Genomic DNA, 21845 nt, shown 5'->3' with positions numbered 1-21845 from the left:
CTGATCTAATGCCTCCTTGTGTGCGGGCTCAGTGTTATACCTTGTTTCTGACCCTCCTGTGTAGCGCCTTCGAATATTTTTTGTTTCTTTGAGAGTGCCATATGCGCGTGAGTTGTTATTGCTGTAGAGGAGGAGGAACCTGTAACTACAGGGAGTAGTTGAGGAGAATAGTACAGACATGTTGAGGGGAGGCAAAAAGAAACAAAGGCTGTGTTGATGGGTGAGATGGAATTTGGTTCTTTCCTCATAAGATAAACGGGCCTCTCCGTCCCAGGAATCTGCCGGCTCCCTGGAAGGCAGGGAGAGGTCAGATTGTCAGCTAAGCATCAACGGGCCCCAAGAAAGCCACGGCACGGGGCGCCCACTCACCAGGGAAATCCGTAAATGCGTTCTCGGAATGTCTGCACGACTGGGAAGAGGAATGGTAACAGGTCACCTCCTTGAACCACTATTGGGGTGACACAGCCGAGTGGCTTGCTTGGCCGTTTCCGAGGACAGCTAAGAGTTAGCCAAATTGCTGTGGGCCTGGGGTCACAGGTAGGCCTGGGGTCACAGGTAGGCCTGGGGTTACAGGTAGGCCTGGCCAGGTAAAGAGGGCAGGTTTCCTCTCCTGCCCGTCACTGGTGAACCGGACGGGTATTTACAGCAATCCAGCAGTTCTGTGATCACCATGGCTGAGGCGAGCTTCTTGTTCCAAATTTACGTACGCTCTTCGGTTGCCGTGGTGAACTCCTGCCTCTGCATCGTTGCTCCAGGCTTCCAGATTGCTATTTCAGTCATTGTGGCATGTTTGTGTGTGTTGTAGTGACTGGCTTCCAGTTCCCAAATCCCAGTCGAGCTTCATCAAGATTGACCCTGTACCCTTGTTATTTGGTGTGCGGGGGAGTGCGCACTGCAGCGAAACTATTCAGCGAGCAGGCATGGAGGGAGAGGGTGGTAGGGTGATTTCTGGGATGAATGAGGGACGGTTGAACAGATTGGGCCCGTGCTCATTAGGATTCCGAAGAATGAGACGTGATCTTATTGAAACATAAGGTTTTGAGGGGACTTTGACCAGGTAGACTTGTGACAGTCACTAATTAAGGGAAAGACTTCCTTTATAATTAACACACTGAGCCCGTAACCTCCGTGCTCCAGGGCACACCCCAAAAAGGTACGCTGGGGTATGTTCTTTCTCTCTCTCTTGCTCTTTTTTTCTCTCTCTCGCTCTTTCTTTCTCTCCTGCTCTTTCTTTCTCTCTCGCTCTTTCTTTCTCTCTCGCTCTTTCTTTCTTTCACTCGCTCGCTCTTTCTCTCTCTCTCTCTCTCTTTCTTTCTTTCTCTCTTTCTTTCTCTCTCTCTTTTTGTCTCTCTTGCTCTTTCTTTCTCTCTTGTTCTTTCTCTCTCTCTCGCTCTTTCTTTCTCTCTCGCTTTCTTTTTCTTTCTCTCGCTTTCTTTTTCTTTCTCTCTCTCGCTTTCTTTTTCTTTCTCTCTCTCTCTCCCCGCTCTTTCTCTCGTTCTTTCTTTCTCTCTTGCTCTTTTTCTCTCTCTCTCCCTCTCTCTCTCTCTCACTCTTTCTTTATCTCTCGCGCTCTTTCTTTCTCTCTCTTTTTCTCAGTCTCTCGCTCTTTCTTTCTCTCTCTCGCTCTTTCTTTCCCTCTCGCTCTTTCGTTCTTTCTCTCTTTTTCTCGCTCTTTCTTTTTCTCTCGCTCTTTTTCTCCCGCTCTTTTTCTCTCGCTCTTTTTTCTCTCTCGTTCTTTTTTTCTCTCCTTTTTTCTCGTTCGTTCGTTCTTTTTTCTCTCTCGCTCTTTCTTTCTCTCTCGCTCTTTCTCTCTCGCTCTTTCTTTCTCTCTCTTTCTTTCTCTCTCTCTCCTTTCTTTCTTTCTCTTTCTTTCTCTCTCCCGCCATTGGATGTATTCAATGACTTAGACAGATTTTCAATGGACAGGGAGGAAAGTGGAGTTTAAAGCCACAATCCGGTTTATTGACTGGCGCAGCAGGCTCGAGGGACAGGGACTTCTTCCTGCCCTTGTTCCTCAGTCTTGTAGTACAAAGGGCAGAATTACCTCCTTCTGTGCTGCAACGTGCTGATGTAGGCGGGATCAAACATTCCTTCCCCACCTACTGGGAGAACTTTAAAAACAAATACAGAGACGCTAGTGTCAGTCGGTTCAGGACTCTGCTGGCCAATAATTCTCCGAATCCTCACCCAGGAGATCAAACAAACTCCTTAAAAACCCAGGTCCACAGTTTCGGGTGTCTCTTTGCCCCGGTTTATTCAACCACGTAACCCACTGGACGCTATATTTAATCTTCTCGGTTGGGAAGGGAATACATTGATGGACGTCCGCTGAAGCTAAAGAGTCCTCCGGGAAGAGGAAACTGGCGTTAGCGATAAATCAAAGTGCGTTAGAGCCAGTGCGACAGGCACCAGAAATAGTCTCTTTGTCCTACTTAGACAGTGCTCATTCCTTCAGGCATTTGCAAAGCGGCCAGACAATAAATGTTCAGACACGTGAGTTGACTGCCAAGGAAGGGAACCTGGTTCTGCTCTATTCCTGTCCCAGTTTGCATCTCTCCGTCTGGCGGCGCCTCAAGTTTTTAATACTGTACGGTGGCTAGCATGTCCAAGTGGTGACTGCTCAAATCCAACAGCATGTTCCTATGGTTGGTCGTATCAGGCCGAGTACAGACCACGGTCAACCCAGTCCTTGCTCGCAAAACCCAAAACAAAATGTCTGCGATTTGGGCAGCACCTGCGGAACAATCCTGAGTGCGCTCATAGCTGCACCGTCAACCAATTAAAAATAACCAGTCAAACCCGGAAGGTGGCTCGTTTTTGCACTTGCTGCGAAGTAATGTGCGGCGAACGGTTCTCTGCAGACGAAAAGGAATTCCTTCGAGCCTCGCTTACCCGGGGGGGGGGGGGGGGGGGGGGGCTTGGCGAGCTCACTGCTTTCCCCATGCCAACACTCCGGGCCAACCTGCTACGACTCGCCAACCAATCGGCAGCCTTCTCCCCTGGCGTATAAATTGCGATTGTTTGAAATTTGGCACTCTTGCATTTTTCCTGAAAGGATGCAAGGTGAAAAGCTTCGACAGCACCTGCCTCTTTTCAGCAGTAATCAAGTTCTGCACGGCATCGCACGTGGGTAGCACTGTGTGGCTTCACAGCACCAGGGTCCCAGGCTCGAATCCCCGCTGGGTCACTGTCTGTGCGGAGTCTGCACGTTCTCCCCGTGTCTATGTAGGTTTCCTCCAGGCGCTCCGGTTACCTCCCACTGTCCAAAGACTTGCAGGTTAGGTGGATTGGCCATGCTGAATTTTCCTTAGTGACCAAAAAAAAGGTTAGGAGGGGTTATTGGGTTACGGGGATAGGGTGGAAGTGAGGGCTTAAGTGGGTCAGTGCAGACTCGCTGGGCTGAATGTCCTCCTTCTATGTTCTATGTCTGTCTTATCAAAAAAATTTTAAGTTCTCCCAGAGGGGTGTGTGTGTGGGGGGGGGGGGGGGTGGGTGTGATTTTAATTCTTCCTCCTTTTCCTGGGTGACTATTGCTGTAACACAGTTGGAACCATTCCGAGTTTGCAAATTAAATTGCATTTTTAGACGGTCCGTTGGAAGCTTGGATCCCGGGGGGGGGGGGGGGGGGGAGTTCCCCAAGCGCTCTGTTTTCGGGATGCGCCCTGGAGCACGGGGGTTACGGGCGCAGTGTGTTAATTAGAAAGGAAGTCTTTCACTTAATTAGTGACTTTCACAAGTTTATGACACCCCAAAATGCTTAACAATCAAAGCTTGTGACATCGCAGGACGCTCAACAATCAACAAAATGGTTTTGAAGTGTAGTTGCTGTCGTTGTGTCGGAGAAACGGCAGCCCATTTACGCACAGCAAGATCCCACGAACAGCAATGTAATAATGGCCGAGAAACCTATTATAGTGAAGTTGACTGAGGGAAACGTATTTCCCAGGGTATCGGGGTGAACTCATTCCAAATAGTGCCATGGGATCTTCTACGTCCACCTGAGAAGGCTGATTAGGCCTCAGTTTAATGCACTTCCAGCAGTGCTGTGTTTCCTCTGGACTTCACTGCAGTGTCGGGCCCAGTTTTTCTTTTGTTCAGTGTGCTTTGGTCTCTGGAATGGGGGTTGAATCTACAACCTTCTGACTTGGGGGTGTGGGCGATACCCACGGAGCCACGGCTGGCTGTATGGTGCTGGAAGGTTAGCCGTGACAGTGTACATAGTGCGACTCTGAGGGCGAAGCGAGCTAGCCATCACGCTGGATGTACTGAGGAAGCTTGGTTACCCACCGCAAGGAATGAAGAATTGGGAAGTGGTCGTGTTGGCTGGCATGTGGGGGTGGGAAGAGAAATAAATTAATTTCAGCAAGGCAGAGGGCTACAGGATGTGGCATCATAGCTGGTCCACCGCAGGTGCAGGGGGCGATCGACTGCACCCACATCGCTCTGTGCACCCCAGGTTTCACACGCTCAGTCTGCCTGCTGTGCATGAGTTGTGCCCGTCGCACAAAGGGAGGAATTCAGATTGGCTAGTCACTCCCTTGGTGGAAGGTCCTGGAGGGTAGTGAAGCGGATCCTCCCTCCAGGTGCTCGTAGCCCTTGGGTTACACCATGGAGTGAGCTCCAGAAGCCTCAGCGCCATCTGGCGTTGCCGTACCTGGAGGCCCACCATTGTTTGAAGCCCTCAACCAGGGTCCTCCGAGACTGAGCCATGAGTTCTCCAGCCATGGAGCTAACTTGAACAGCAGGCTTTCCAATGCAGATGCCACCCTCCCAGTGTTGGCCTGGGTGCCCTGGGTGCCGTGCCTCGCCGGCTACACCTCCTGTGGCAGAAGGCTTTGGGACTCCGCCATTCGGCCCTGTAGTCGCAGGGGTGTCGCTGACGGCCCCTCCTGGTATTCCCGGCTCTGCCATTGCATCTCCAGCAGCTGAGGGACGAACTTGTCCGGAGGCACAGAACCTGGCTGGCTGGTCACCTGGGTCCTGGGATCCAGGAGTCTTCCGATCTCGGGACGCACCTGCGTGTGTCGGAAGTAGTGTGGCGCTCACCAGCCAGTGACCCAGAAACCTGTCTGCTAAGTCCGCCCACCGAGGCGTGTGTCTCCGCGATGATGGATTGTGTGGACAATAGCTGTGACGGGTCATCCATGTCCTCCTCCGAGATCTCCTAGAGGTGGATCACTGCTGGGAAACGGACCAGCCTCTTGGGCTGATGATCCTGCAAGGACATGGTTTGAGTACGTGGCCTGGTCAGGGATTTGGACAACATAGAACTCGCTTGCGACTGGTCATCTGGATGAAGGTGCAGTGGCTCCTCACCTTTCTCTCGCAGACCCACCTCGATCTCAGCCCAGGCCCGCTCCTGCCCCTTTCCTGCGAGCTGCACGGCTCACTCCTCCTTACGGAGTCAGGATCCCCCCGCTCGGGCATCCCATCGCCCGTTTTCTCTCACTCGCCGAGGTTGTGGACAATCTTCTGTAGAAACACAGAGGATAATGTGAGCTAGAAGCCCAGTGGATCCGAGGTCGATGACACCTGGCACGTGTGGGCACTGCACCTGAGCAGGGAAGGATTCTGAAGAGGAGTGCCGTGGGGAGGGGGGGGGGGTGCGTGCTGGTGGGATGTCGAGTACTGGGACCCTGCGAGGTGGCGGCGTGTGTGATCGAGGTGACATTCTAGAAGGGTGACAAAAGGTGGAACGCAAAGAGGATTCTGGGACTGCAAACCCCGTCCTCTTGGTCAGATTGGCACTGCTGCTCCTCGTCTCCCAGGCCGGGGATGCAGTGGCTAGCACTCCAGCCTCACGGCGCCGAGGACCCGGGTTCGATCCCGGCTCTGGGTCACCGTCCGTGTGGAGTTTGCACATTCTCCCCGTGTCTGCGTGGGTTTCGCCCCCCACAACCCAAAGATGTGCAGGCTAGGTGGATTGGCTACACTGAGTTGCCCATTAATTGGACAAAATGAATTGGGCTCTCCTAAATTTTATATTTAAAAAAAAAAAAAAAAAATTTTTTTAAAGAGAAAAGTCTCTCCTGAAACTAAACGTTTGATCAACTCTCTTCATCTGTTTCTCCTCCAGCACATCTGCCGTTCCGCCTCTCTGAAGAGCCTTGGGATGCTCTTTCTCCACTCTCACACTGCAGCAGGAGGAGGCCATTCGGCCCCTCGAGCCCGCTGCGACGTTCAACTCGGTCACGGCTGATCGTCTACCTCCGCTCCATTTGCCCGCACTGCCCCTTGATGTCTTTACTGTCGACCTCTCTCTTGAATATACCCGATGACTGAGCTTCCGCGGTTCTCGAGCGGGGAATTCCCAAGATTTCCACCCCCCTCTTGAGTGATGAAATTCCTCATCAATGCCATCTCAAACGGCCTTCCCCTTATTCTGAGACCGTGTGCCCAGGTTCTAAACAATATTCCCCCCACCCTCCTCACCCTCCCTGCAGGATCATCCCATACAATCCCAAATAAAAGATAAAAGGGACCAAGATATGATTTCAAGAACATAGAATCCCTACAGTACAGAAGGAGACCACTCGGCCCATCGGGTCTGCGCCGGCCCTCTGAAAGAGCACCCTACCTAGGTCCATTCCCCCCCGTCCGATCCCCGTACCCCGTCTAACCTGCATATCTTTGGACACGAGGGGCAATTTAGAGTGTCCAGTCCACCTAACCTGCACATGTATTGTCTGTGGGAGGAAACCGGAGCACCCGGAGGAAACCCACGCAGACACGGGGAGAACGTACAGACTCCGCACAGACAGTGACCCGAGGTGGAATCAAACCCAGGTCCCCTGGCGCTGCGAGGCAGCAGTGCTAACCACTGTGCTGCCCATCCTTCTTGCACCTTACCCTGTCCGGCCCAGTAAGAGTTTTGCGCATTTGGTCTTCTAAACTGGCCTTGTCTTCTTAATCCTTCTTCATCGCAGATTAATTAATTAATTAACAGTGTCTGTAATTACAACTTGTGCTCCAGGAAAGGCATCATAGAACATAGAACAGTACAGCACAGTACAGGCCCTTCGGCCCACGATGTTGTCATCAACCTAACTTGCACCCCTTCAATTTACTGCTGTCCATGTGCCTCTCTAAGAGTCGCTTAAATGTCCCTAGTGACTCTGACTCCACCACCTCTGCTGGCAGTGCATTCCACCCACCCACCACTCTCTGTGTCAAGAACCTACCTCTGACATCTCCCCGATACCTTCCTCCAATCACCTTCAAATTATGTCCCCCCTCGTGACAGCCATTTCCGCCCTGGGGAAAAGTCTCTGGCTATCCACTCTATCCATGCCACTCATCACCCTTGTACACCTCTATCAAGTCACCTCTCTGCCTTCTTCGCTCCAGGTGAGAAAAGCCCTAGCTCCCTCAACCTTTCTTCATAAGACATTCCCTCAGTCAAGGCAGCAGTGATTGTACACATGGAAGAGATTTGTGAGCATGTTACCTGGGCTGGACGATTTTAATTATAAGGAAAGATTGGGCAGCCTATGTTCCCTTTGGAACAGAAGGGGCTGAGGGGGACTCGATTGAAGTGAATAAAATTTGAGTGAATAGGGTGGTCCTATTCCTGTTGTTTGAGGGTAGGGTGGAGGAGGGGTATAGATTTGGAGTAAGAGGTGGGAGGTTTAAAGGGGATTCGAGGGGAATATTCTTCACCCAGAGGATGGTGGGACCTGGAACCTACTGCCTGAAAAGGTGTTCATAGAATTTACAGTGCAGAAGGAGGCCATTCGGCCCATCGAGTCTGCACCGGCTCCTAGAAAGAGCACCCTACCCAAGGTTAACAACTCCACCCTATCCCCATAACCCAGTAACCCCACCCAACACTAAGGGCAATTTATCATGGCCAATCCACCCAACCTGCACATCTTTGGACTGTGGGAGGAAACCGGAGCACCCGGAGAAAACCCACGCACACACTGGGAGGATGTGCAGACTCCGCGCAGACTTGGATGTGCCCCTGAAGGGCTCTAACCTACAGGGCTACAGACCAAGAGATAGAGAGAGGGATTGGGCTGGATGGATACTTGCCAAGTAATCTCTATCCATACTGTGAATTTCTCTGATTCTGTAATGCCTAAATGTGAAGATGCAAAAGTGTAGTTAACATAGATCATAGAACATTACAGCGCAGTACAGGCCCTTCGGCCCTCGATGTTGCGCCGACCTGTGAAACCCCTCTAAAGCCCATCTACACTATTCCCTTATCATCCATATGTCTATCCAATGACCATTTGAAGGTCCTTAGTGTTGGCGAGTCCACTACTGTTGCAGGCAGGGCATTCCGTGTACTTTAACAGATTAAAAATCCAAAGATGCTCTTTGTTTTTTTCTTTGAAAAGTGTGACTTTTGGGGGCAGCACGGTGGGGCAGTGGGTTAGCACTGCTGCCTCACGGCGTCGAGGGCCCGGGTTTGATCCCGGCCCTGGGTCACTGTCCGTGTTGAGTTTGCACATTCTCCCCGTGTCTGCGTGGGTTTCGCCCTCCACAACCCAAAAGATGTGCAGGGTAGGTGGATTGGCCATGCTAAATTGCTCCTTAATTGGAATTTGTTTTTTCTTAAAAGTGTGACTTTTAAGAGGTGATTTATTTTTTTATATCAATGGGGGAGGAAAAGCGTTGGGTGACTGGGCGGAATGTCCTTCCCTCCAAGTCTCTCACCATTCTGACTTGGCAAGTACATCGGCCGTTACTTCATCATCGCTGGGTTCAAAAATCCTGGGACTCCCTCCCTAACAGCACTGTGGGTGCACCTACACCACACGGACTGCAGCGGGTTCGAGAAGGCGGCTCACCCACCACCTTCTGGAGGGCGATTAGGGATCATAGAATTGTAGAATTTACAGTGCGGAAGGAGGCCATTCAGCCCATCGAGTCTGCACCGGCTCTTGGAAAGAGCACCCTATCCAAGGTCAACACCTCCACCCTATCCCCAGAACCCAGTAACCCCACCCAACACTAAGGGCAATTTTGGGCAATTTACCACGGCCAATCCACCTAACCCGCACATCTTTGGACTGTGGGAGGAAACCGGAGCACCCGGAGGAAACCCACGCACACACGGGGAGGATGTGCAGACTCCGCACAGACAGTGACCCAGCCGGGAATCGAACCTGGGACCCTGGAGCTGTGAAGCGATTGTGCTATCCACAATGCTACCAATAAATGCCCGCGACGTCCGCCTCCCTTGAATGATTTTTATAAAACACACTAACTAGGTGAAGGGCCCGCTAGACCCCTCGAGCCTGCTCTGCCGTTCAATAAGACGATCGCTGATCTTTTAACCTCCCCCCCCCCCCCCCCCCCCCCCAAATTCCTGCCTGCCTCCGGTGGCCTTTCAGCCCCTTGCATATCTGCTTGTACCTTTTGAAGACCGTTTCGGGAAGGGAATTCCAAAGACTCGTGTCCCTTTGAGAGAAAGAAAAATCTCCTCATCCCTGTCTTAAATGGCCGTCTCCCTATTTTTAAACGGTGGTTCCAGATCTCTCCCTCTCCTCCTCCCACCCACCCACCCACGAGAGGCAACAAGCCCCTTCGGGATCTTGTGTTTCAATCAAGTGGCCTCCTGCTCTTCTGAACCCCAGCAAGAGTAAGCGGAATTAGTTCCAGCGGTTCTGTCGCATTCCAATGTATAAACAGTGGCTGCCGAGCCTGCCAGAGTGAGTGGAGCTCTGTTTTTGATTACACGTGATTCCCAGTGTTTCAGAAGAACGACCCACAGTCCCTCTTGGACTGTGTCCTTGACCGTGACTCTGCCATTGACTGGCGTTTCCTGTTCAGGCCGCAGGGTGAGCAAGGCCCCCCCCCGCCTGCTTTTAACTCCACTCGGGCAAGGCCAGAGAGGGACAAACCAGATTATTCACCGTTGACTGGATTCTATCCCTGCGTTACTGTGCTGAAACCTGCATCCCATTTAAAAACCTTGCAACATGAGTTGAGGGCGCCTGATAAATTTAGTAAACTCTGCCGCTAATAGTTGACTAAATGTTACTGATTAACGGCAATCTCTAACCGCTCGGAAAACATAAACGTCACAAAAGGTGTAAATAGTCGACAGTGCCCTTAACATTTTATTAATCTTGCTCCGGATGAAACCCGCTGCCTCCCGCAGTGGACATACCAGAAAGGAACACTCTATATATTCAACAATAACAACTTGTATCTACAGACTGCCTTGACCGTTGTCGGGTGCCCCAAGGCATTTCTCAGGAGAGTACAATTGGACGCCAGGCCATTTGAGATAATGCGACATCTCGCCCTGTTCAGGGTGTTGCCTCAAGGCTGGTTTGGTCAAATCGGAAAGGGTTACCGAGCGTCTTTTAAAGGCAGAGAGGGAAGTGGTGAGATTCCGGGAGGGCACCCCAGAGCTTTGGGCCGTGGCAGTCACTGACCGCATGGCCAACCGTGGCGGAGCGATTAAAACCGGGCTCGCTGAAGAGACCTGAATTGGAGGAATGCGGAGATCTCTGAGCGTTGCGGGGCTGGGGGAGATGACAGAGGTTGGAGGGGTGGGGGGGGGGAGCAGTGCAGAGATTTGAAAACGAATGGCCTTTATTGAAGTGCTTTACAAGTGATTAATTGCTTTTTGTCGAAAGACACATGTACCCACAAATAAACAGCGCGGGTGTTGAAGGCAGAGCGGCAAACTTTGGCTGGAGCATCCGAGGCGGTAGCCTTCATCTTGTGCCATTTCATCTACAATGTTCAGCCAAACAGATGTCTGGGGACTTGGGGAGTGTTTTCGATCATCTTTCCCTTGTCATGTGGGTGACATTGGCATGACAGCATTCATTGCCCATCCCATGAGGGCATTAATCATCAACCACATTGCTGTGGGACTGGAGTCACGTGTTGGCTCCGACTGGATAAGGACGGCAGGCTCCCTTCCCCAGCCGGCATCCGTAAGCCAGATGGCTTCATCCATGTGTTCGCCACATTATACAATGGAGGCACCGGAGAGGGGTGCAGAGAGGATTTGCAAGGCTGAAGCCAGAAAGGTGTGGCCACACAAAGGGAATGATGAGGTCTCTCTTTATTCTCTTTCGTGAAGGGTGACCTTCATAGCGATCGTTAAAATTCTGCAAGGTTTTGATAGGAGTGGAAAAAGGGGAATGTTTCCTCTTCGTGGGGAAGAGCAGAATTGGATGCTGTCACTGTGAGACAGCCATCAAGAAATCCAGCAGAAACTCCTTTACCCAGAGAGTTGGGAGCGGGGGATGTGGTGTTCACCACCTGGGAGAGTGCTGCCCCTTGACGCAGAACGAAATCGAAGGACACGCTGATAGGGTGATGTGGGCAGCACGGTAGCATGGTGGTTAGCATCAATGCTTCACAGCTCCAGGGTCCCAGGTTCAATTCCTGGCTGGGTCACTGTCTGTGCGGAGTCTGCACGTCCTCCCCGTGTGTGCGTGGGTTTCCACCGGGTGCTCCAGTTTCCTCCCACAGTCCAAAGATGTGCGGGTTAGGTGGATTGGCCATGCTAAATTGCCCTTAGTGTCTTAAAAATAATGTTAATGGAGGTTGTTGGGTTACTGGTATAGGGTGGATACGTGGGCTTGAGTAGGGTGATTATTGCTCGGCGCAGCACTGAGGGCCGAAGGGCCTGTTCTGTGCTGTGCTGTACTGTTCTAATTCTAATTCTAATCTGCCTCCGCCATGCTCTCGGATGGTGCAGGCCAGATCCTAACCACTCGCTACATGAAGAGGTCTGTCCTCGTATTGCCTCCTTTTTCCAATCCCTTCAGATCAGTGACTTCTGATCCTCCGTCCTCCCGCCAACGGGAACAGTTTCTCCCTCTTCTCCGTCCGGACCCCTCCTGATTTTGAGCACCTCTATCGAATCTGCTCTCTGCCTTCCTCTTCTCTCTCTCATGGGAGAAGTGCGCCCCCCCCGGCTTCTCCCATCCGTCCCCGCGGCTGAAGTCCTTCGTCCCCGGAACCGTTCCCGTGAGTCAGTTCTGCGTCCCCTCCGGTGCCTGCGCGCCCTTCCGAAACGGGCCGTGCACCGGGTTGGAGGCCGTGGCTCCAACTGAGGGTGTCTTATAAAAACGTTTGCCATAATTTCCTGGGCGGATTTTGATGAGGCATTTAACACGGTCCCACACGGCAAACTCAGAAAAGTGAACTCCCTTATGGGGCAGGGAAAGTTGGATCCAAAATTGGCCCAGCGACAGGAAACAAAGGGTAATGGTTGATGGATGTTTTTTCAAGTGGAAAGCGGTTTCCAGTGGTGTTCCACAAGGCTCAGTATTGGGGCCCTTGCTGTTTGTTGTATCTATTTATGATTTGGACTTTCATGTGGGAGGCATGGTTGGGAAGTTTGCAGCTGACACAGAAATTGGCCGTGCAATTGATAGCAAAGAGGATATTGAGTGGGGTTGGGGAAATCAGGTTCCCAGACCAGACCCCAACCTGTGCTAGGATACCAGACAGGAACTTTATTACTCCCACAGCATTAAACTTACTTTAGCATCATTTAAAGAAATAGCTTACAATCAACAGTTATACCAGTCTTAACAACAGAATGAAACGCGATAACTCCTAACTGCTATTTTCTTTATCTCCAATCAAGCCGAACCCATCTCTGGTCAAAACCCACTTTTAAATACAGTTAGCAAACACAGGAATGCTTGCTGTGTAGAGATGGCTTGGACAGGGCGATATCCTTCAGGAAACAGCCGGTAGATTCCTATCTGTGTCAAATCACTCTTTTTTTTTCCAGAAGCTACTGGCCTGCTCACAGTCAAATCTAAACCGAACTGAAAACTCCAACCTCCTTCAGCCCTGGCTCCTCCCATTAATAACGCCATCTTCATCCCACTAATCGGGTTATGACCATCTTACTGTGACCATCTTTGCCGATTGGTGTGGGGATGCCCACAATGGGAAACCCCATTGGCCGGCTGCTGGGACGGAGTATCGCGCTGCCGGCGGGGGCACGCCGCACCCGGAAACGGGTGCGGCAGGACGGAGAATCCAGCCCAATATCTCTAATCATCTACTCCCCAAGCAACCTTTTTTCTATAAACAAAATCCCATTATCCCTATTTTGGTGAACAACATACATGGTTGGAATGAATTATATTTCTTTTATGACCTCTTAATTGCACCTTTTAGCCACAGTGTCGGTCTTTCTTTAAAACCAGGACTTAAAAAGAAATTACTGCAGCAGATGCATACACACACGGACCGAGGTGTTTAACCATTATTACATATCCAATATATATCTGAAATTCCTCCACTCATCGCAAGTGATAGACCCCGGAGTGCGTGTCCACGGGACCCTGAAGGTGGCAGGACAGGTGGATGTGGTGACAAAAGGAAGCAGCTGGAATACTTTCCTTTATTGAATGAGGTACTGAATACCAAAGCCAGGGATGTATCGCTGGAACCGTGCAGAGGATGGGTTGGGCCACAGCTGGAGCTTTGTGTGTGCTTCTCGTCGCCACATTAGAGGACGGACGCGATTGTCTGGAGGGAGCGCAGGAGAGATTTGCGAAGCCAGGGCCTGGGGTTTGGTTTCCTCAGAACAGAGGAGGCCGAGGGCGTGACCTGGTCGTGGTCGATGGAGTTGTGAGGGACCCGGATTGGATGGGCAGGAAGGACCTGTTTTATCGCTTCTCGGTCTTTTGGCTAAAATCAAGTGAAGTATCTGCTCGGCCTATTGGCTCAGATCTGCTATGTCTCTCTTGTGGGGCCCATGAATTGGATTCAATTTGATTTCGAATTGGTTTTTGGAGCAGGCAAGGAGCTGGATTAGGGGTTCCCCCCTGTCCACACTCTGAACCCTGGCTTTGTAACTCAGAAAAAGTAATTTTTTAAAAAAAAGGAAAGACCCGTTTTCCCCTAGCTGAGAGGTAAATTGGGGCCTAAACGTGAGGTGATTGGTAGAAGGATTAGAGGGGGGAAATGTGAGGAAAATCATTTTCGCGCCGAAGGAGGCGGGCGTCTGGAATTCACTGCCCGAATCGGTAGTTGGGGCTGAAATGGTTCTTGGATCTGTACGTATTTATTCTCTCCAGGGATGTGGGCAACACTGACGAGTCCAACATTTCTGGCACGTGGCTAATTGTCCTGGGACGGAGTGGGGCTCGCTAGGCCCAGTTACAGAGGGGCAGTTAAGAGCCAGCCACATTTGGCTGTGGCGCCTGGAGTCACATGTAGGCCAGACCAGGGTAAGGACGGCGGATTTCCAACCCCAAAACGGCATTAGGGAACCAGACCGGCTCGTACGACATCTACGATAGTTTCACAGCCACCGTGTTTGAGACTCGCTTTTACCTTCCAGATTTACCTGATCCAATTTAGCTGCCACGGTGGCATATGAGCCGCCAACCCCCAGAGCGTTGGCCGAATCATTGGAGTGCCCGCCATCTCCCCCTGCAAGGCTGCGAATCAAGTGCCGGAAAGCGGGAGTAAAATGGGTGTCTGATTTTTGTATGGTCGGCGCGGACAGGATGGGCTGAATGGCCTCACTCGGTATTGTAGCTTTTCTAAGGTTCTACGGAATAGGGCAGGAGACGTGAATGCCGGCTGGGACTAGCTGGGCCAAAAGCCCCTGTGTGTGTCTGCTGTAAACTCTACGTTGTTCTCTGAGCGTGGCCCTTTGAAGCTCCGTTGCTTTGCAGGTGGCTGTATTATCGCAAAGGGTAAGACCTTCTGACCCTGGAAATGCATGAGTGGCGTTCGTCCCTTCGCAACAGAGCTAATGGTCAACCTCAGTGATAGAGCTAATGGTCAACCTGAGTGATAAATACATGTACTGGAGGTTAATATTTCTCCTGTCGTCAGCACTGCTTGCGAAACGCTCCAGGTTCACGCCTGGTGCTTTGCAGATCAACAAAGCGTATCTCCGTTCAGCCACCTAGAGCGCGCACAGCAAACTCCAGGCCTAGGATTGTCCGCTGAATCTTTTCCTTCTCTTCTTTTTAAATTTCCCTCTGATGCAGGTAGCAAGGGAACTCTCTTGTTAACTTAATTTCCCTCAACCATGAAGAATTACTTGCACTTCCGTAGCGCCTTTCATAGCCTCCGGCAGACCCTAAGCCAATGAAATACATTTTGGCGTGCAGTAGCTGTTGTCGTAGCAAAGGCATCTGCCACTTTGCGGAGTATAGTTAAACGCAGATTAACTGGGTGTTCGACTTATTGCTGTCGGCTGAAGCCTGTAAAAAATTAATTGTGTTTGCCTGCACAAGTTATTGCAGTTGAGTTCTACTCCGCTCCACGAGGCAGTTTGATAACTTCTCTGAATGACACAGCAGCCCTTCGTTATGCGCCTTATGTTACATAATTTTGTGGAATTTGTTATTCAAGGTCAGCAAAACATTACAACGCTCCCGGGCAGGTACAGCACAGGGCTACACACAGAGTAAAACTCCCTCTACTTTGTCCTCATCAAACACTCCCAGGGCGGGTACAGCACGCGGTTAGATTCAGAGTAAAACTCCATCTATGTTGTCCCCATCAAACGCTCCCAGGACAGATACAGCACGGGGTTAGATACAGAGTAAAGTTTCCTCTACACTGTCCCCATCAAACACTCCCAGGACAGGTATAGCACGGGTTAGATACAGAGTAAAGCTCCCTCTGCACTGTCCCCATCAAACACTCCCAGGACAGGTACAGCACGGGGTTAGATACAGAGTAAAGCTCCCTCGACACTGTCCCCATCAACCACTCCCAGGACAGGTACAGCACGGGGTTAGATACAGAGTAAAGCTCCCTCTACACTGTCCCCATCAAACACTCCCAGGACAGGTACAGCACGGGGTTAGATACAGAGTAAAACTCCCTCTACACTGTCCCCATCAAACACTCCCAGGACAGATACAGCACGGGGTTAGATACAGAGTAAAGTTTCCTCTACACTGTCCCCATCAAACACTCCCAGGACAGGTACAGCACGGGGTTAGATACAGAGTAAAGCTCCCTCTACACTGTCCCCATCAAACACTCCCAGGACAGGTACAGCACGGGGTTAGATACAGAGTAAAGCTCCCTCTACACTGTCCCCATCAAACACTCCCAGGACAGGTACAGCACGGGGTTAGATACAGAGTAAAGCTTCCTCTACACTGTCCCCATCAAACACTCCCAGGGCAGGTACAGCACGGGGTTAGATACAGAGTAAAGCTCCCTCTACACTGCCCCTCATCAATTAACGTTTCAAGTCCAAAGGACTCTTCTTCAGACTCAAAACATTAACTCTGCATCTCTGTCCACAGATGATGCCAGACCTGCGGAGAATTTCTACCATTTCCTGTTTTCCTTGGCTCAAAGTTTCCTATACACTGTTCCCATCAAATTCCCCCAGGAGCGGATCCAGCCTGGGTTCATCTTAGAAAGTGAATAAAATACATTGTGATCAAGGATGAGGAAGAAAACTTCCTCCTCTCAATGCTCCGTCCATCTGGAATTAATCCAGTATATTGTGATGAAGGGAAGAAATTGCCAGATTTTATATGTTTTGCAGTAATGTTATTAAACCCTAGGTTAAGGTGCATACAGACCGTATGATTGCTAGAGTGGTGATTAAGGTGTTGCAAAAGTGCGTTAATCGTTGATTTGCAGTTGAAACTTTCTGTTAATCGATCTTGTGAATAATTAACATGATTACAGATTGCTCGCTAATGCAAATTTGTTGAGGTTTGAAGAGCCCCCGGGATGGAGAAAATTTATGAGGGGCATTGTGTTTGGTGCAGGCTAAACAAGCTAAACGTCTTGTAGGAAGAGGCAAAAGAGTGCCTTATGCTTTGGAAGAGGCAAAAGAGTGCCTTATGCTTTGGGCACAGGTGATGTAGTTAATGGGAGGAGCCAAGTCTGTCTGAAGGGTCAGCCGGTCCTCAAACTCTTATCTAACAGAAGTGTTTGATCCTGAAAGGTTCTCTCTCCAAAGACTCTGCACAGAGAAAAGTAAGTAGAAACCTGGATGTGAACTTTATTCAAGAGTGGTATTTAATATATATTGGTTTTCTTAATTGGAATGTAGTGGCAGGTTTAGGAAGTAAGTTAAGCTTTCTTCTTAAGAACGATCATAACTGTTAACTGCAAAGCCATTACTCTGTTGCTCATGTGGTTAATTCTGTGTTGAATTTTTTTGAACATAAAGGATAGCTATTGATCAGTTTTATCAGTCCTGGGGTGCAGTAATATTTCCTCAACAGTTTTACAGATTGCAAGTAGTCGGCTTCTCATTCAGGATTCTCCTGTGAATATGTGCAAGCGCTGTTCCGTTTGAAAATAATAACGCCAGTCGGTTCGTCAAGCTGTGTTTTTAAGTTACTTTATTCTCAATGCTACCTGCTCGCTCGATGGATTCATCCTGGGGATTGGCGATTTCTTAGTTTTCAGCAGCATTTGCTCGATAGTTCAAACAGCAGGGCTAGCAGATAAATGACTGTGCCTGTGCATGGTGACCTTTGCAACCTGGGGATATCGCCACATGCTGTCAGGCCAATGAAGCACTCTTTGATAAAAGCAGATTACTGCGGAAGCTGGAATTTGAAACCGAAACAGGGAATGCCGGACACTCTCAGCAGGTCTGGCAGCATCCGTGCGGCGTGAATGGAACCAGCGTTCCGGAGTCTGGATGTGTGTGGGGGAGGAGGACGCGTGGAGCAGTGGGGCTGGATAGAGGGCCAACGATAGGTGGAGGCTGACGAAGGTGTGGTGGACAAAGGGAATGTAAATGGTGCTGACCATGGCCAAGGGCAGCACGGTAGCACAGTGGTTAGCATTGTGGCTTCACAGCTCCAGGGTCCCGGGTTCGATTCCGGCTTGGGTCACTGTCTGTGCGGAGTCTGCACGTTCTCCCCGTGTCTGCGTGGGTTTCCTCCGGGTGCTCCGGTTTCCTCCCACAGTCCAAAGACCTGCAGGTTAGGTGAATTGGACATTCTGAATTCTCCCTCTGTGTACCCGAACAGGCGCCGGAGTGTGGCGACTAGGGGCTTTTCACAGTAACTCCACTGCAGTGTTCATGTAAGCCGACTTGTGACAATAATAAAGATTATTATTATTAAGATGGTGGCACATTAAGAGATCAAAATGTGTCAGTGGCAGAACAGAGGTACGCTGTGTGTCAAAGGGAAACGTTCTGAAGTATACTCACCATTGTAACGTGGGAAAGGGCGCGGCCGATTTGTGCACTGCAAGATCCCACAAACGGAAATGTGATAAATTACCAGATAATTTATTTTCCAAGGTGATGTAGGATAAATAATGGCCCCAGCACCCCAAGTAAGGTGAGCGGACGGCGGGGGGGGGGGATGTTGGGTGGTGTGAGATTGTTTGAACGTTAATTGCTGGCTCATTCTGGTCTCCTCTGGCTCCACAGATGCGCTTCATGCTGTTGTTCAGCCGCCAGGGGAAGCTGCGATTGCAGAAGTGGTACATAGCCATCTCGGAGAAGGAGAAGAAGAAACTGGGGCGGGAGCTGATGCAAATCGTGCTGGGGCGCAAGCCCAAGATGTGCAGCTTCTTGGAGTGGAAGGACCTGAAGATAGTTTACAAGAGGTGCGTCCCCTACTTATTAAGCATGACCAAAAGTTTTTGCAGCACGGGAGCCCGCCACCTGGCCCAGCTAGCCCCAGTTGCGCATATGCTCCTCCATCGGCCTGCCCACCCAACCAACCCTGTTTCCCCTCTTTCCCCCTTCAGCATATCCTTCTATCCCTTTCCCCCTCCTGTTTATCAAGCGGTTCTGACCACTACACCACGTGGGGAAGAACGTACAGACCTCGTACGGGGCGCGGTACATAGATTTAACACAATGAAACCTGGACTCCCGCAGGATAGATGATGAGGAGAGGTTACATTAATCACCAGCTGCCTTCCCTGGAATTTCAAATTTTAGGCAATACAGTAATTGAAAAAATGAAATGAAATGAAAATGGCTTATTGTCACGAGTAGGCTTCAATGAAGTTACTGTGAAAAGCCCCTAGTCGCCACATTCCGGCGCCTGTCCGGGGAGGCTGGTACGGGAATCGAACCGTGCTGCTGGCCTGCTTGGTCTGCTTTAAAAGCCAGCGATTTAGCCCAGTGAGCTAAACCAGCCCCTAATTTGAATTATTGGAAAACTATCTCCACTGGTTGTGGGGGGGAGTCTTGGATTAAGGGGCAGATTGGAGCCAGGTCTTTGAGGAGTCAAATTAGAAAGTGCCTCTACTCTCAAAGAGTGATCAAAGTCTCTTCCAGTCTTTCCTACTCATCGTATGTCTGATATTCCATTCCATTCTTCCTCGAGCACTTATCGAGCTTTGCATTGAAAGCACTTGTAGCCTTTTGACCTATGGGAGCACGTTTCACATCCTCGCCTCTCTCTGGGTAGAAGAGGTTTCTCCTGAATTCCCTTGTTGGGTTTACGCGTGACTGTCCTGTATTGATCGTATTATTTTTAAATCGTTCATGGGACGTTGGCATTTATTGCCCATCCCTAATTGCACTTGGGGGGGCAGTTAAGAGTCAACCCCATTGCTGTGGGTCTGGAGTCACACGTAGGCCAGACCAGGTAAGGACGGCAGATTTCCTTCCCCGAAGGACATTAGTGAACCAGATGGGTTTTTACGACAATCGTTTCATGGTCATCACTAGACTTTTAATTCCAGATTTTTATTGAATTCACATTTCACCATCTGCCGTGGCGGGAATCGAACCTGGGTCCCCAGAGCATTACCCTGGGTCTCTGGTTTACTCGTCCATTGACAATACCTCTACGCCACCGCTTTTAGTTATGGTCTCCCACAAGTGGGAAACTCCTGTACACCCACCCTGTTGAACCATTTCGCAATCTTGAAGATCTCTTACCAAGTCACCCCCTCGGTCTTCTCTTTTCCAAAAGAAATGGCCCAGCGTGTTTAACCTTTCCTGACGGGTATAACCCCTCAATTCTGATCTCCTTGGAAATCTCCTTGGCCAGTGCCTCCATGTCCTGTTTTCTAATGCGCTTCTTTATTCCAGGAATAAGGGGCTTCTGATTAGATTTGATTTAATGGGAATGGTGATGTAGAGCCGTCGTTCCAAGGTGGGGAAGGGAATCTCCTTTCTTGGAATGGGACCCATTAAATTGAACCTCGGGCTATGTCCCAAAATGCCTAATGATGCTACTTCCCTTGGGTGGGTGTGAGGAGAGGGACGGGGGGGGGGGGGGGGGGGGGGGGGGGGGGGGGGGCGATGTGTTACTCCCTTATATTACTCATAATCTACCTACCTGACCGTAGCTATGCATCTCATCCGATCAACTGCCCCCTGGTGTCAGTATTAAATAGAACGTAGAACTGGACAGCACAGTACAGGCCCTTCGGCCCACGATGTTGTGCCAAACTAGTCTGAAACTAAGATCAAATCAACCTACTCCCAATCATTCTAGTGCACTCCATATACCTATCCAATAACCGCTTGAAAGTTCCTAAAGTTCCCGAATCCACTACCATAGCTGGGAGTGTGTTCCACGCACCAACCACTCTCTGATTAAAGAACCTACCTCTGACACCCCTCTTATATCTTCCACCATGAACCTTATAGTTATGCCCCCTTGTAACAGCTACATCCACCCGAGGAAAAAGTCGCTGAACGTCCACTCTATCTATCCCTCTCATCATCTTGTACACCTCAATTAAGTCACCTCTCATCCTCCTCCGCTCCAATGAGAAAAGCCCTAGCTCCCTCAACCTTTCCTCATAAGACCTACCCTCCAATCCAGGCAGCATCCTGGTAAATTAGTATTAAATAAATGGAAAACACTCTCACCACAGCCTCCTCCGTGCCAAATCTGAAAAAATGAAATGAAAATGGCTTATTGTCACGAGTAGGCTTCAATGAAGTTACTGTGAAAAGCCCCTAGTCGCCACGTTCCGGCGCCTGTCCGGGGAGGCTGGTACGGGAATCGAACCGTGCTGCTGGCCTGCCTTGGTCTGCTTTAAAAGCCAGCGATTTAGCTTAGTGAGCTAAATCTAAGCGGACTGCCATTGATGCGCATGACGAGCAGTTTGTGGATGACTGCAGTGCCATTGCCCACTCTGCATCAGACTTTCCAGCCGCTCTCTATCTCTTCCTGTCTAATTCGGACGTTCTGAATTCTCCCTCTGTGTACCAGAACAGGCACCGGAATGTGGCGACTAGGGGCTTTTCACAGTAACTTCATTGCAGTGTTAATGTAAGCCTACTTGTGACAATAAAGTGACCAGATTTTCCACATCCTTGCATGCCGGAGGAGAGACTCTGGAATATGTTGAGCGTTTCCTATAACATGGAAGTTGCCCGTCTTCTAAAGCTACCTCTGGCGAGGAAACCCAGCACCAGATCAGCTGCAAACCTCAGCGGAACTTTTTCAAACTGCGACAGTGGGTGTTTCAAGGATCCCCTCAAGTCAGTTGCATTCCTGTACTGCGGTGAGACCTGGACTGCGCATCAGAGGCACATAAGAGCATCGGGGCAGTTCCATCAGCAACATCTCCACTGCATCCTCCAGATTCAATTGAGTTTCAGAGCCCTGAGGTCATGTTGCAGCTGTACAAAACTGGTGCGGCCGCATTTGGAGTATTGCGTGCAGTTCTGGTCGCCGCATTATTGGAAGGATGTGGAAGCATTGGAAAGGGTGCAGAGGAGATTTACAAGGATGTTGCCTGGTATGGAGGGAAGACCTTGCGAGGATAGGCTGAGGGACTTGAGGCTGTTTTCGTTAGAGAGAAGAAGGTTAAGAGGTGACTTAATTGAGGCATACAAGATGATCAGAGGATTAGATAGAGTGGACAGTGAGAGCCTTTTTCCTCGGATGGTGATGTCTAGCATGAGGGAGCATAGCTTTAAATTGAGGGGAGATAGATATAGGACAGATGTCAGAGGT

The 21845-nt window shown here is 50.3% G+C and overlaps 1 protein-coding gene across 1 annotated transcript in view; it reads left to right on the top strand.

The window, feature by feature from the left end:
- Positions 1–21845, top strand: part of ap1s1 (adaptor related protein complex 1 subunit sigma 1) — a 58868-nt gene that overhangs the window by 20380 nt on the left and 16643 nt on the right. The window contains exon 2 of the mRNA XM_038786800.1: positions 18338–18516. Within this exon, the coding sequence (XP_038642728.1) occupies positions 18338–18516 (179 nt within the window). The remainder of the gene's footprint in view (positions 1–18337; positions 18517–21845) is intronic.

Source organism: Scyliorhinus canicula, chromosome 29 (genome assembly GCF_902713615.1).
Source record: "Scyliorhinus canicula chromosome 29, sScyCan1.1, whole genome shotgun sequence".
NCBI lineage: Eukaryota > Metazoa > Chordata > Chondrichthyes > Carcharhiniformes > Scyliorhinidae > Scyliorhinus > Scyliorhinus canicula.
Note: the sequence above shows the minus strand (reverse complement) of the source record. Positions and strands in the feature narration are given on the sequence as shown.